The 15730-nt window shown below is 36.9% G+C and overlaps 5 protein-coding genes across 6 annotated transcripts; 2 read left to right on the forward strand and 3 right to left on the reverse strand.

Annotated features, from left to right (window-relative positions):
* Window positions 1-18: 18 nt before the first annotated feature.
* On the reverse strand, window positions 19-1083 carry LOC137587134 (proteasome subunit beta type-3-like). The gene has a single exon (XM_068303399.1). It carries the CDS (start codon window positions 949-951, stop codon window positions 334-336), a length of 618 nt encoding a protein of 205 aa, XP_068159500.1. The 5' UTR covers window positions 952-1083; the 3' UTR covers window positions 19-333.
* A 529-nt stretch (window positions 1084-1612) lies between these two features.
* On the reverse strand, window positions 1613-3895 carry Dbct (Dihydrolipoamide branched chain transacylase E2). Its single transcript, XM_068302494.1, has 5 exons — window positions 3854-3895; window positions 3683-3794; window positions 2876-3550; window positions 2412-2810; window positions 1613-2344 (listed from the first exon to the last, which is right to left on the reverse strand). Exons 2-5 carry the CDS (start codon window positions 3761-3763, stop codon window positions 2111-2113), a joined length of 1389 nt encoding a protein of 462 aa, XP_068158595.1. The 5' UTR covers window positions 3764-3794; window positions 3854-3895; the 3' UTR covers window positions 1613-2110.
* Window positions 3896-4023: 128 nt separating this feature from the next.
* On the forward strand, window positions 4024-10794 carry LOC137586777 (uncharacterized). Of its 2 annotated transcripts, XM_068302933.1 has the most exons (4): window positions 4024-4183; window positions 5501-5638; window positions 8637-8941; window positions 9007-10794. In XM_068302933.1, the coding sequence occupies exons 2-4, from the start codon at window positions 5559-5561 to the stop codon at window positions 9747-9749; spliced, it is 1128 nt and encodes a 375-aa protein (XP_068159034.1). In that variant the 5' UTR covers window positions 4024-4183; window positions 5501-5558; the 3' UTR covers window positions 9750-10794. The 2 variants fall into 2 exon arrangements, with proteins under 2 accessions (XP_068159034.1, XP_068159035.1); XM_068302934.1 differs by lacking the exon at window positions 5501-5638 and having other exon boundaries at window positions 4028-4183.
* Window positions 10634-11868, reverse strand: LOC137586778 (tRNA methyltransferase 10 homolog A). Its single transcript, XM_068302935.1, has 2 exons — window positions 11084-11868; window positions 10634-11025 (listed from the first exon to the last, which is right to left on the reverse strand). Exons 1-2 carry the CDS (start codon window positions 11841-11843, stop codon window positions 10805-10807), a joined length of 981 nt encoding a protein of 326 aa, XP_068159036.1. The 5' UTR covers window positions 11844-11868; the 3' UTR covers window positions 10634-10804.
* Window positions 11869-12000: 132 nt separating this feature from the next.
* On the forward strand, window positions 12001-13507 carry tilB (touch insensitive larva B). The gene is made up of 4 exons (XM_068303282.1): window positions 12001-12093; window positions 12171-13023; window positions 13079-13282; window positions 13344-13507. The coding sequence occupies exons 1-4, from the start codon at window positions 12084-12086 to the stop codon at window positions 13462-13464; spliced, it is 1188 nt and encodes a 395-aa protein (XP_068159383.1). The 5' UTR covers window positions 12001-12083; the 3' UTR covers window positions 13465-13507.
* Window positions 13508-15730: the final 2223 nt, after the last annotated feature.

The raw sequence follows: 15730 nt of genomic DNA on the forward strand, positions 1-15730 counted from the left end.
AGCTATGCTACACAGTGGTGGATCTAGAGTTGCAAAGTAGGGGGAAAATTTACCCCCTAAACTATGCAATTTGTTTATTTTTCAAACAGATTAAGATTAATTTCGAAACGTACTTCTGATGCATCTTTTCATGTCTATTGCATACCTTAAGGAGCAAAGTTTTTCCATTTTTGATCCGCCTATGGTTCAAAAGGTAAATTGTAGTTGATATTTTTTAGTTCTAATTGTTCTTTTTCTGCTTGAACTGGTACCTGAACAATCTTAATTTGTGTTTTTTTTCTTCATCAGTTTACAATAACACTAAATGTGTACTCTCTTCACTTGCAACCACATCTAATCCATGCGCGTCTTGAGCGCTCTCTCCGTAATCTTATCCTTTTCGATGACAAAAACCGTTGCACCCCAACCACTCATGGCATCACGATCAAAAGCATTTACAATCGATTTAGCGATCACTTCGAATAGTTCTTCGGGATCCAAGTTCGGACGCCACAAAGTCTCACACATGCCATACAACTGTTCTGTACAAGTTCCAGCCACCACATAGTCATCCGACTCATTGATGCATCCAATTAAATCCATGTTGCAAATAAAGGGTTTCAGGGTCTTCGGATCAAGAGCAGCTACCACTGGCTCTACATAGTATGGTCCAAAACGGTGCTCGAAAAGAAAACTGGAAAGCATTGAGGAAAAAGGTTTTGGAGACATCTCACGATTCTCGCGCAACTCGTACAGATTCTTGCGGAACAGTACACGATCCCGGACCATCAGTATGTCTATCGGGAGTCCCGTCATTCCAAGGTACATACGAGGAGCGATGTGGTATGCCTTCTTGTAATCTGTGGACATCGTTAGGGCTTCGATTCCAAAGCGATGGTCAGTGGCTAAGGCCACACAATCCTTGCCTAGCATGGCCACAACACATCCTGCATTTAACGACACGGATGACATCTCGGCTCCTTGTTTAATTAAGTTTTACGTTAGAAAATATATAGAAGAATTCTTTTCCCGTTTCCACACGATTTGAATGAGAATGAAATTATTAACAAATATTTTCATAAAATTTGTCCGAATCTTGACAAAAATATCAATAAATAACAAATATATCCAGTTCAACCTCAAAACACTCTACTTAAATCCAACTTCTTTATATTTGACGGGTTTTGAATGAACTCAATGTTAATTTGATTGAAAAAACAACATTATTTACATCTGGAGAATCGTTTTGTTTAAACAAAAGGAATCAAAATTCATTCATTTGTATGAATACAATATTGAGAGACTGTACATCTATTGAGTTGATGTTTCTGGCTAAATGGACGTTGAAATTAAATTAATAAACAAAAGTAGACAACAAAAAAAACTACAAGTATATAAATATGAATTCAATTCAATTACAAACTTGTCAATATTTTGCTAAAAGGTTGACAAACCAAACAACAACAACAACAAAATGTATATGTACATATATATAAAAGACACTTTTGTTTGCACTTTATTGTGGCCAAGAAGAGCAAAAAAACAAATGAGTGCATTTTAAATAAGTTGATTTCATTTACAGACTTGTAAACAACAACAGGAAATTCGAAATAATAAGTAGAAAGTAAAGCGATTTCGTTTCCTCTAATTACATATAACCATTAATGGGATATTTATTTAAAAAATTATATAAAACAAAACAAAAAATTTCAAGACAAAACATTTAGTTCTTTAAAAAAGAAACTCACACACAGATGTATGTATATATACCTATATATGTATATGTATATGTCTAGTACAGTTGGACTGTAAGATAAAAGCATCTGAGCTCAGGCAACTAACAATTGAAATGCAATTAGTAAAGCGTTTGCAACCAAGCGAGTCCCAAGTAAGAAGAGATAAAAGTGAGCTTAAAGCTATTGAGTAGCCCCTCAAAGGGACTAACTCCTATAAATGCACAATCTGGTAGAATTGAGACCACACTTGGTTGCAATTTTCGAAATATTTAGCTTCTTGTTTTCTATTTTCCTTGGTAAATAAATGCAACCGAAAAACAGCCTTTTCCGTTCCGTTATGGTCTGACCTTTTCTGATCGTATGTATGTATATGGTTGGTTATCTCATCTCAAAGCCTATTGCAACAAAAATAGTGCAGGCTGCTCGAGATGTTGCTTCCATACGTTTGAAAAGCTAGCCATGGTAACACCATCGATGACACGATGATCGGCCGACCAGCTAACGCTCATGATATGAGCCTTAACAATCTCATCCTTGTCATTGAATCGTGGTACCGCTTTTGTTCTGCCCATGGCTCCAATTGCCACCTGAGGTGCCATAATGCATGGATGGGTATACGTTCCGCCGACCTGAAGACATAAAGAAATTAATAAACTCAAAAAGGCAAACGCAATTTTTAGTCTTTCATCATCTTACAACGCCAATGTTTGATAGCGAGAAAGTGCCATCGGCAAAATCGGTGGGCGTTAAACTGCCAGTTCGTCCACGTTCCACAAGGGTGTTCAAGTCCCTGGCAATCTCAATAACGCTCTTGGCTTGGCAATTCTTTATGTTGGGCACCACAAGACCCTGCGGTGTATCAATAGCCACGCTTATATTGTGAGCACCCTTGTAGATGATCGATTCATTGGCCAAATCCAGGGAGCTATTGACAATGGGAAATTTGGACAAGGCAATGCTTGCTGCCTTAATGCAAAATGGCATAAACGTGAGTTTGGGTACACCATTCTCTTTGGCCGCTGCCTGCAATTGGTTACGGAATTGCACCAAATTTGACATGTCGATCTCATCGCTATAGGCGAAATGAGGAATTTTCTATGATAGAAGGAAAATGTTGAGCTATTAATCTATTAACTGGAACTCCAAATGGACAAACTCACCAATGATTCCGACATGGATTTCAACATAGCCTTGCGCACACCTTTAAGCACTTCAACACGATCGGCAGGTGGCGCAGAGACGGCTGGTGCAACAGATTTTTCGGGTTTGTTGGCAATGGTGGGATGTGGGACATTTGTACCCTTTGGAACTTGACCCAAATATTCCAAAATGTCACCTTTCAGAACACGTCCATTTTTACCGGTCGGTGGCACTTGAGCTAAATCCAGTTTGTGTTCTTTGGCCAGGCGCCGTACAGAGGGAGTGGCTGGTATAATAACACGACCTTCAGAAACAGGAGCTGTAGATTCCTCTACATCGCCAGACGACGTAGATGATGATGAGGAGGAGCCAGAACTGGAACTGCTATCATCCGATGACGAATCATCACCATCCTCCTCGTCTTTGACATCAAAATCCAATAGGGGTTTGCCCACCAAAGCAATCTCATCAATTTTATGATGGATCTTAGTTATCGTACCATCATAACGACTGGTGATCGTCACCGAAGCCTTGTCTGATTGAACTTCGCATAAATTGTCAAATTGTTCTACTGTATCGCCCACCTTGACAAACCATTCCTTGACGGTAACCTCACGGATGCCCTCACCAATGTCACTAAGATTGAAGGAGACATTCTTGTCCAGACAGGGCGTCAAATGGAGGCACCGCTTGAGCTAAAAAGAGTTCAAATTTCATTAAATTAACTCAAAGCGATCCTCATCTCATGCCATCTCGCTCTATCTCATATACGCCAAGTAGATGATTACATAACAGAAATATTACCTCCCTGGCAAAACATAGCCTACCTGTTGTTCCCTGATAATGAATTGTCTGCAGCTGTTTAGCAGCCAAGATTTAGCGCTATTCCTTAGCAAATGTGCCGCCATTGATAGAATATGCCTTGGAATTGGAATCGATCTGAAAGATTATATTGTATTTAATGAATTATTCTCGATCATGGCCAATCATGTGGATACCTCTTGGAATGCTAAACAACAGCTGATCAGTGCCAGGGCTACGTATAGACAACATCGACATCGATTCTTCGAATTTGGCGGCACCGATAAAATAGTCGATAGTCGATAGCTGCTCCATTCGATAGTAGTGATAGAAAAACAATCTGTATATCGCACCCTACTAGTGCCATTGGTGAATTTTCCAACACTAGATTGGGAAACGTAAATAAAATTGTGCGCGATCGACGGTTGTTCAAAATAAATAAATAATTTACCGCTGCCGGAGTGCGAAGAAAAGTGCACAAGAAAAATTGCGAAAAATAAGAGTTGGTCCAGTATAGTTGGCAAAAAGTAATTTAAAAAGTGGTAGTGGTACTTGTACCTGTTTGTCTGGCGCATTGTCTTGTTTGTTGACGGGGGGTGCTTTAAAACTGCGTTCTTAACATATGTACATATGTATGTATATATGTACATATACGGCTTGTCATAGGTCTCCTGATTTTTGTTTTTGCAAAAAAAAAAAGGGAAAAACTTTAATGAAAACAATTAAAGTGCAGTGCATAAGCAAGTGAGAGAGATAGTAAATAGCAAAGGCAGCAACTTAAGGGCCCCGCCGCTAGCCCCCCGCACCGAAGGTTTTATAATGCTTTTAATTACTTTATTTAACAAAAATACAACAAAATACAACTTAATGCCAACACATGTACATATGTATGTACCTTTACATTTGTGTGTGTGTATATATTCTGCGACGCAATTGAAAAGACATCGAAGGCCAAACAACTTTGCCTTTTTTTTTTTTTTTTTTTTCTTTTTTTAGTTTTTGTATTTGTTATTATCGCAACTTCTTTGTAAGCCCTGCGTGAGCTTTTTTTCAACTGTCTCTCAATTGACTCACTCTCTTGCGCCCGCGCTGTCACATGTTCTCGCTCATTCTCCCTCTGGGTATTCTAGTGCCGGCGCACATTGGGCCCATTTTGTTTGATTTGATTTGTTTACAAAAACTAACGGTTCAGTTACAACATGATTTGTATTTTCACCTGATATTTCTTTTATCTTTTACAAGCAAATCTCATTTTAATGATTTGCCCACTTACTAGGCTTAAACTTATAAAAAAACAACTACAATATTTGTGTATGTTTAACTGCTGCCCACTGTGCGGCACCAAAGCGACAAAAAACAACAACAAAATTGTGCAGAGTCCTTCAGTGGCAAATATTAAAAAGAAGTCGCAATAAAATTTTAAACGCAGTTTTCATTTTCTTTTTTTTTTTTTTAAATTGTTATTGTGAAAGACGACATTTATATCATTAATGTGCAATGGACCCACTGTGCATGTATCCACAGATATGTATACATACATATGTATGTAAGTGTGACAGGCCCTCAAAAATATGGATTTCTGTGTGAACAAAACAAAAACGTTGTTTTTCTTTGGCATTTTCAATTTATTTTGGTAAAATGCCATAATTCATTTCTACGCAGCAGCAACAGATCAACAAAAACAACAACCAGAGGGAGAAACAAAATAAAAAGTCTATATCACATTTTTGCCCATGCGCAACAGCTGATCGATCGATCGAATGCATACAGTAGTAGAAACAACCTGTCTTAACGGTATCTTTTGTATCTTACGCTCTCCGTTCTTTGTTTATTTCTCTTAATAGCAAAGCGGCGATTTGTCAAAGTAAATAAGAAAAGGGCAAAAATACAAAGTGATAAAAAATGTTTGCAATTCCGCGACCCTCGCGGTCAACACTCCACTGTAGTTTGGCCGCTTTGACCACAGTGCTGCTAATGGCCTGGTAAGTACCTCATAAATTATATATACATACATACATACATATACATATGTACATATATGTATACATTTATAGAATGTCATAAAATGTCTTTAAAATTGGGTCAAACCCATTTCGCAAAAGCAAAAAACAGCTAAAGAAGAAAACAAACCGAGAATACCCTGTGATCCAAATAGGGATGACAAATCCATCTATTTACATACATATACTCATATGTATTTTTTTGATAGTAGATCTTTTTTTGTATTTGGGTTGACAATTTTGGTATTTCTTCACTCCCTTTCGTTGTGGCTTGGATGGGAACACAGAAACAAAAAAAATTCAAGTCGTTCAGCGCAGCGTGGATAGCCAAAAGTTGCAATGATTTATTTTAAGAAAATACATATATGTATGTATCTACATACATATAGAGGGAGAGATTTATATACATACATGTGTATTTGTGTATGCATGTAAAATTCTCTTTTTACAGTGCATTAAGCACTCGATATGATGAACAATTCAAAACTATTAATAATAGATCATCACTAATCTTTTGATTATTTTAATATATGAAGTGAATATTGGATAAAGCCATTATATAATACATTTTTCAATCAATTGTGTTCATCATAGTCGAATATTACTGTAAATTCGTGTACGTGCTTCCACCTTAAATTTGGCTCGCTCTACTTTTTAAATACAAAAATACAAATGTATAAAAGTATAAAAATGTCATTCCATGTGTGGGTTCTACCCCGCCCCCTTCGAGTCGTGGTCGTCAGTTGTTTTGGCCATTCACTTGGCCTGATCACAGAGAGAGCGTCGCAATTAACCAAAAATGAATTCAACAAAACGGCAACAAAAACCAAATAAAAAGAATAATTTGCACGCATATGCAGTTTGCGTTTTTAACTGCCTTTATATACTATATATGTATTGTATATGTATGTATGTATATTTAAACATGCCTATATACATATTCATGTTTGTATGTACATTTGTAACATTGACTTCCGTATCTACATACATAGTTTATTTGCAAATCTCTATATGTACATATTTCGTTTCTCTCTTTATTATCCATCTCTGCTGCTGCTGTTGTTGTTTTTTGTTGTCTCATTTAACGCCTTGTTTCGCTTGCCAAAAGCAAAGTGCGAATTAGTCGCGAAAGGCAAACATTCTAATACAACCACGAATAGAGAAGTGCCAGCCAGTGAGATAATTAATTAGACAGTTGAAAAACGAAACGAAAACAGCAAAAACAAAACAATAACCAAAAACAACTTGAAAACAAAAAAACGAAGAATGACTCGACATTTAGATGCCCTACACATGTCAGCAATCTATGTATGTATCTCTGCTCTTATCTGATCCATCTATTAATACTCAAGTCTGTTTCTTTAGTCTGTTATTAATTTAGAAACGATAACAAAGAAAGACTTGCCAGATTTTAAATATATATAAAATATATTTTGTTTTGAAGCATTTCGTTTAATTTGTATTCTCAATTTCTATATATATGTACTTTCACAAGTGCCCATAAGTTGGCAGAAATTGAAACCACTTTCATTCAGGCACGTACTACAAAGGAAAAGAATTTAGGGGACTCCCCCCGCAATTCAATGAAATGTGTATTCCAGGCTTTAGACAAATTTATTGATAGATTCCAAAAGACCTAAGCCTCAACTTGTCTGTTTTTTTGTTCATGTTTATATATTTGTTATAGTGTGTAAATTATTTTTTTTCATTATACTCGTGTTGAAAACATCTATAGTCTACGTCATACGCCTGATAACCGAAAACGATAAGAAATGCAGTGTATACATTGTATTTTTATATACACACAACTTCCTAATAGATTAGACTCTTTTCTCTTTTTTTTTTTTAAATGAAAACGAACCCGTTCTGAAGAGTTTACTAAATAGCATAACAAATTATACATAGATATAGATATATGTATGTGTATATATATGACTAATGCGGAAGGTTAAATACTTTTACCATATCGAAATGGAAACTCAATTGAGTTTGTTTAATACCCTTTCGTACAATCTGTGTACCATAGTTTGTTTTACTAATTATAGGGTATGAAAATAAGTCATTAGCATTTTGTTGTTCAAACAAAAAACAAGCAAATAAAACCAACCAACTTTGATACACTTGCCAAAAAAACGAATGATATAAATGTTAGTGATTTAGTTATCAATTTAATTTTATATCCCATGTCAAATATAAGATATTACAACGAAAATATCTAGGAGAGCAAAAAAAAATACTTAAAGCTACATACTTTGTAACTAAAAGTACTTGCAAGAGTTTTTTGTTTTATTTTTAAAGCTTTTCTTTGTATAACACTAGAGGAGAGATGTTGGTCATATGATAAGATTATCATTTGTTGATAGTTTCCAAGTGTTGTTAAAACAAAAAGATTATCAAGTAGTATGATGATTCAGATGATGATCATCACATTCAGTGAGGAGTGTATCGATTTTATATAGATATTCATTAAAAGTCCGAATGATACGATGGGTGGTGTATGGTGTATAGTGGGCGGGGGGTTGGTTAGTAGCCTCCTCCGTCAGCTGGCCGGAATGTGGTGGTGATAATCAGCAAAAGGCAAAAACAAACATATATGTACATAATGTTGCTCTCGATCGCGCGAGGGACCAGGTTTGACCAGATTTTTCTATGAACCCGATGATAAGATGATCATGATGATGTCGATGATGAGAATGTTGGTTGGTTGGTTGGTTGCTTCCTGTTGTTAGAACTTGTTTTATTTTTGACAAAAAAAAAAAAAAAAAACACAAGTTATTAATTATATCGCCCTAATCGTTGTTGATATTTGATATTTTGGGACTCTTAAAATTTGTGCAGTTGCCATTGAGTTGTGTCTTTGTTCAGATCAGAGATTAATATCATCTCCTGTACAAGTTGTTTTCTTTTCGATACACTTTCTCTTCAACTCGTCTTTAACTATAATTATATGTATCGTTCACAATTCATACATTATTCACAGGGTACGTCCACTTGGTGTATTATTTTTGGGACTATTTAGCTATTGGTTATATTGGACCCGTTGCAATTTTCGCATTGTTCCGACGCCCGAGTTGAGAAAGAAATTTGAATTTTGGCTACAACGTGCCGAAAGTTGGCGACTCAATTCACCCAGCATGTTCTGTTTGGCTAGCAGCGGCTGCTTGGCCAGTTTGGCCATACTGGGACACTTGATATCGGGCTCAACATTGGTGCTAACCATATTGCTATTATCTGCCTTAATCTCAACTAAATACAATTTCAAATTGTTGCAAATCGAGCAAAAGGGTAAGTCTTTCTCTCACTCAGAATGCATTTTCATCTGATTTTTGTTTTTTATTCTATTATTTTAGATTTCCAATGGTCAGAGAAATTGACATACAATAATCTAGAAACTGAGGTCGAAGATGAATTCCTGCCCGATGTAAATGAATCGAATTTATTTGTCCTGGAGCGTGCTAGCGATGTGGCAACAATCAGTTCACCCATCGAAGGTGATAACGATGATGATGAAGATGAGCGTAGCGATGATATACCCTCCGAATTGCTTATACCCGATGTTATACCCGAAATCGATGAGCACTCCACAGATGAGGATGATGAATTGTCGCCATTGACCAAGCATAAGGCAAAAACGACAGCGACAACAAATTCATCGGATAAATTGAATAACGATAAAGCAACTATGGATTTTCGTAGAGGGCACTTTAAGCGCGATTCATCGTTATCGACCACCTCGTCATCGTCGTCCTCGGAGGAGTGTCTGTCCAAGGGACTACAATTTCCAGATCACACAACCGTCGATGCGGGTGGATCGAAATTGCCACAACTCACCTCTGTCTCTGCCAGCACTACCACCTCCGTTTCCAGCCATCCCAATGAACTGGTTGCCCAGGCTCAGGCTTTATTGCCCAGTCTGGTTAATAATTTGGTGCAATGGGGAGCAGCCACTGCAGTCGCTAATGCGATCTCCTCCTCCGCCACCAGCCAAACCAGTGATGCTCAGGCGGATGTAGTGAAACGGCGTCTGGTAACTTCCTTGGATTCATCCGATGAAAGTGATTTTGAGATACTTGAAACAGATGATTTCAAGTAGAAAGGCCAAGACAGTTTAGCTGCAGCCAAGGTGATTTCCAAGCGGACATATACACACATATATATATATATATATAAATTATTCATATAGACAAACAAAAAAAAGTAATTTGCATAATCCCGACAAGCATGTACATACATACATATGTGTATGTGTAATGTATAATCTGTGTGGAACAGCCGATCGATCAGTTGATCAACAATTTTGCATAGCTGGACTCTAAATTGTTGCTCTATCGTCACACATAAAATTTTAAGCATACTTAAACTAAAATTCTATTTAATTATCATTTAGATATATACGATATATACCTTTGCGGAAATGCTAGTAAGTCTGCATATCCATAATGTGAAAACCACTGCAGGGGTATAAAAAATACTTCGGCTTGCCGTCGTTAGTTATTGGTTTTTTTTCAATATTATTTTATACAATCATTCTCCTTGATTTGTATATTATTATTTTCCTATATTTAATAATTACTTTTTTATTATGTTAATCCAATTGTAGTCATAATTTCACGGTTTTGTTTTCTTGGAGCAGCGGTTTAGTTACTAAAAAAAAAAAAATGTGAAGAAAAATCAAATATATCCACATATATATATATACTTATATAAAGATGCTCCTTTTTTTGTTTTGTTGCAAATTAAAAGCACATACATACACACACATACATACAACATATATATATAGTATCGAGAGCTACTTAATCCGAACCCAAATCATAACTACACCAAAATTGCCATAAAAAAAAACGTGCACAAAAACAGAAAAAAAATAAGAAAGAATAATTATAATAAATATGACAAATGGCAAAAGAAACTAAATATAAAGCACGTTTGATGAAGCGAAGCCAATAATCCGGGGTACAAGTTATCCTCTATGATAAATATTATATTGTTTTTTTTTTTTTTTTTAATTTGCTTTATATTACTATATTTTAAGTTATCATTTAATTTGCAAAAGAAAACTAAATGTGATTTATGAAATGCGAACGCGAGGAGAAAACGGAAAAGAATAATAATAAAAAAGGAAGAAATATGAATAATATCTCGTCCCTATAAGGTGGACGGACTTTCCTCCTCCTCTTTCTTCTCATCTAGCGACTCATCTTGCGTTTCGTCCTTTTCGCTTTCGTTTGTCTGTTGAGCATTATCTTCATGGATTGATTCGTTGCTGCCGACTGTTTTAGCCTTGGCCCCTTTTCGCAAGGGAATGGTGGCCAATATTGCTTCGGTCCAACCCTCTCCCGATAATACGCGAGATAGCAGTTCAAACACTATAAGCGAAATGGAAGCATTATTCCTTCTTTTGAGTTCTTCGTATTTAGAACTTACCATGATAGGTACTCAACACGGATCGCGTCTTCATATCTACATGCTCGCTTAAAGGCAAACGGGCAGTTTTAAGGCCAGCCTCAGTGGCTCGTTTGTGGCACAAACCCTTGAAATGGTTATGATCGACCAGGCCACCGATCACATAGATACATTCCGGATTTAATTGATCCAGCACTGTATCCGATTCGCAGGTTAAATAGATCATTCTGTCTTTCTCAAATGCATCCAAATGGGTGCTATCGAAATGATAAGCCACTTGCCAATTCTCCCATCCATCATTTCGCTGAAAACACTTGTGAATCTGGCCATTAGTCTTGATGCCTGTGAAATGTAAGCGTCCTGGTTGAGCACCACGTCGATTTATGGTGTAAATCCTAAGGCATTGCTTTACACATTTAGCTATATCACGTTCTTGCATCTGTTCATCATAATCCAAATCGATGGCCACCTGGAATTTGGGCGACTGCTTCCCTTCAGATTCCTCCTCTTCTTGCTTGTTCCGACGTTTCAGTTCTTTGCGACTGGGTCCAATGCGAGGCAAGCCCAAGGCCTTAGCCTCTTGGCGCTTAAGCTTCTTTTGGTCACGTTCCTTTTGGCGCCGCAATTTCCGAAGCGCGGCATATTCGACCAATTTCTTTTGCTTCTTCAATTGGTTTTTGCTTAGCGGTGTAGCGGGTGTGGTTCCAGGACAGTTGCTTAGGATAAGCTCTGTTGGCTCTTGATCCATTTCCACCTGTTCCTGCTTTTCCGGTTGCTCCATGCTAGTCTAATAAACAAAAAGTCAGCTGTTCATACAAACGTGATTGGCGATGTCAATTTTACCGATAAATACAAAAAATAATAACGATAGCCATGGCTGATATCGATAACTAACGTATTTAAATATCTGTCATGGCAACCAGAATAATAACGTACACGGACTTTTGTATATATAAAAGTTGGCACTTAGTTTCTATTTGACATACAATACAATAATAAAAAAAAAAAAAAAATACCGATTATGGTGCGCAGTAAGTAGAATTTCAAATAAACCACGATAAAATAGCAATGTAACGCGTTCTCCATCATCCATCATCCATTCATCCAGTCACCGAAGCTTTGGTTCGCAAAAAATCGGAACACAATGAACGTCTTATCAGTACTCTGGAGGAATTGTCTCTGCATCAGGAGGACATCGAATGCATTGAACATGTACAAAATTGGTGCCGGGAACTAAAGATTCTGCTCTTGCAGTCCAATCTTATAGCACGCTTGGAGAATTTGAATAAACTGAAACGCCTGGAATATCTAAATGTGGCTATTAATAATATTGAACGTATCGAGAATCTGGACGGGCTTGAATCCCTGAACAAATTGGATCTCACATTAAATTTCATTGGCGAACTGACAAGTGTCGAATCACTGCGTGGTAATTACAATTTGCGCGAACTACTCCTAGTTGGTAATCCTTGTGTGGACTATCCGCATTATCGTGATTATGTGATTGCCACATTGCCGCAACTCCAGAATCTCGATTGCGTTGAGATTACACCAAGTGAACGCCTGGAAGCCCTACGTTACTTAAATCGCCATCGTCGCATCATTGTCCAGCGTCAGGCCGATCATGCCATTGAAAGGGATGAGCAGCGTATTCGTGTTGCCCACCAGCAGGCCAAACTGGCCGAAGAATGTGCTGACATTGAAGACGAAGAGGAACGCACACGCGCCTTTTGGAATGCCAAAAGTGAACACTGTCCAGAGATACGCAACGAAATTGCCCGCCAACATAAACTGGGCAAAGAGAGGCATGATTCAAAATCAGAATCATCCAAGCCGCCAAAGAAGCGGAATGTCAATCTATTTGCTCCCTGCGGTCGTCCCTACAATATGAATCAAGCGAAATTGCCGTTCAATTTTCAAGATGAGTCCGCCGAATATCGTCTAGAATTGGAGGTCTACAAGTAAGGAATCAATTTCCATATCCATAACTGACTACGAATCCCCAATCTGCTTTAGATATTTAGACACCTCTCTCATTGATGTCGATGTGGAGTTAAATTATGTTCGTGTCACAGTTAAGGGCAAAATCTTTCAGATAGCATTTGGCGAAGAGATCATCCCTAATGAATCAACCGTACAACGTTCCCAGACAACAGGTCACCTTTTGATTGTATTGAAGAAAGTTAAGCCCAATGAAATGCTGGCTATTAAACCAAAAAAGTAAGTTTAAAAAACTACACAAAACTTGACAAATTTCGTTTAAGATTTCTCTCCATTCTAGAGCCGCATCTAAGAAACCGGAGGATAAGCTGGAACAGAAACAAAATGGTCAACATAATCTAACCGGCCTGGTTGATATAAGCAACATTTGTTTGCCCCCCGATTTGCCCGATTTAATATAATTTCTAATTGTTAGTTATTTAAAAATTGTTTATTTAAATACTTTTTCTGCATTTTCTTTGTTTCTTCACATACATTACTTTTCTCTTCGTCTCATCTGATGCTTGCATTTGTTCTTAGTACTTCTTCAAGTTTTATTTTGTTTTAAACGCGTTTCATAAAAAAAATGAAGCAAGTAAGTCGACTCGTCGACTTGGGTATACCATACACCTGGTGAAACAAATATTTCTTATTTCGAAGACCAAATGTATGTCTATTAAATTGTTTTTACATGTCTTATACTATGTGCTATCTCGCTCACTCTACAAACACACGAGCACTCTAGCGCCGCTACTAGCCAACGTCCAATTCTGGCCTTGTGGACCGCGTAGTAAAATACGTTCATACGCATATTTTACATGTTTCTAGTCCGATTTCAATAAAATTTGGTAGTTTGGTAGAAATAGATAAGATAACTAAGTCTGCCAAATTTAAATGCGATAGTCAAAAAACTAAAGGAGGAAATCGGTTTTTTCTAAATTATGGAGGCGGAAGTGGGCGTGGCAAAATGTGAAAATATCTAAATTCTCCGCGCATACTATGCCAGTATACATACTAAATTTGGTGACTTTAGCTTTGTTAGTTTTTGATAAAATCAGTTTTGTTTAATTTGCGGGGGCGGAAGTGGGCGTGGCAAAATATTTAAATAGCCAATATCTGCGCGTCTATTAAGCTAGTCTACATACTAAATTTGATGTCGGTAGCTATCATAGTTTTGAAGGAAATCACTTTTATGTAAATTCCGGGGGCGGAAGGGGGCGTGGCAAAAAGTTTAAACAATTAGTTTCTGCGCGCTAACTAAACGAGCATATAAACCAAATTTGATGTCTCTAGCTATTATACTTTTTGAGAAAAACAGTTTTGTGTGATTCCTGGGGGCGTAAGGGGGCGTGGCAAAAGTTTGAACAGTTAATTTCTGCGCACTAACTAATCGGGTATACAAACTAAATTTGATGTCTCTAGCTGTCATACTTTTTAAGAAAAACAGTTTTATGTGATTCCTGGGGGCGTAAGGGGGCGTGGCCGAAATTCCAAATTACTCTGAACATGTGCATACTACACGAGTATACATACCAAATTTGGTGGCTCTAGCTCTTATAGTCTCCGAGATCTGCGTGTTCATACGGACGGACGGACGGACGGACGGACGGACGGACGGACGGACGGACGGACGGACAGACGGACATGGCTAGATCGACTCGGCTGTTGATCCTGATCAAGAATATATATACTTTATAGGGTCGGAGAAGCTTCCTTCTGCCTGTTACATACATTTTGGCGACTTTAATATACCATTTCACCCTATGGGTGTATGGTATAAAAAAACCAAAAAGGGTTGTAACTAAAATTAGGGATAAAGAACTTGTTGCTATGGAAACCGTTTTAGCAAATGACCAAAAATATAACGTAACATTTTAAAAGTAAAAACGGAAATAAAATGTTTACCAAAATGTCAACTTCGACTCACCGAAGTTTCTATATCCTTGCAGTTCAGTTAATTGCCATATGTGCCATGTCCTAATTTAATAATAATAAATGTTTCAAAAGCTATTACCATAGATATAACTTATGTCTGGCATCCATAAAACCATTTCGTGTTCTTAACTGACCTTTTCACTGAGTTAATTCAGAAAAAGTACGCCTAGTTGTTATAGGCTAAATTTCATATTTGTTATATGTATGTATGTATATTTATTATCTGCAAGGATATATATAATGAACACATCCCTATACATATACATTATGTATATATATATGTATATTGGACTCTAAGTCTTGTCTGTGTCTTATAATGCTGCATTGTTCCGATTGTTGTTCGTTTTTTTTTTTGGGAGTGGGAGGGGGGGTAGATAATTCGTTTCATTCATATTGTATTTACAATACATAATGGTATATATATTCATATATATACTTATCTGTTTCTTTGTATGTTGTATGTATGTGAGATAGTTCTATATATATATATCAAGTTTTGTCTTCATTGCCATAAATTACGATAAAAAATTCATTTTCAGGGAGGAGTGGGAGGGAGGAAAAGAGATTTGTTGCTCTTCTGTGCACTACCATTAATTGGAGGATCTTCCCTGTAGATATATACATAACATATATCTGCATATATACCATAAATATATATATTTACATACATATTAAAGTATATAGTTAAGAAGCATCAGTCTCTGGTAGCACACAAGTAGGATATTTTATTTTTGTTTTCGTTTTCTTCCTTAT

The sequence above is a fragment of the Drosophila tropicalis genome, unplaced genomic scaffold (genome assembly GCF_018151085.1).
Source record: "Drosophila tropicalis isolate 14030-0801.00 unplaced genomic scaffold, ASM1815108v1 contig_158, whole genome shotgun sequence".
In the NCBI taxonomy this organism is placed as follows: Eukaryota; Metazoa; Arthropoda; class Insecta; order Diptera; family Drosophilidae; genus Drosophila; species Drosophila tropicalis.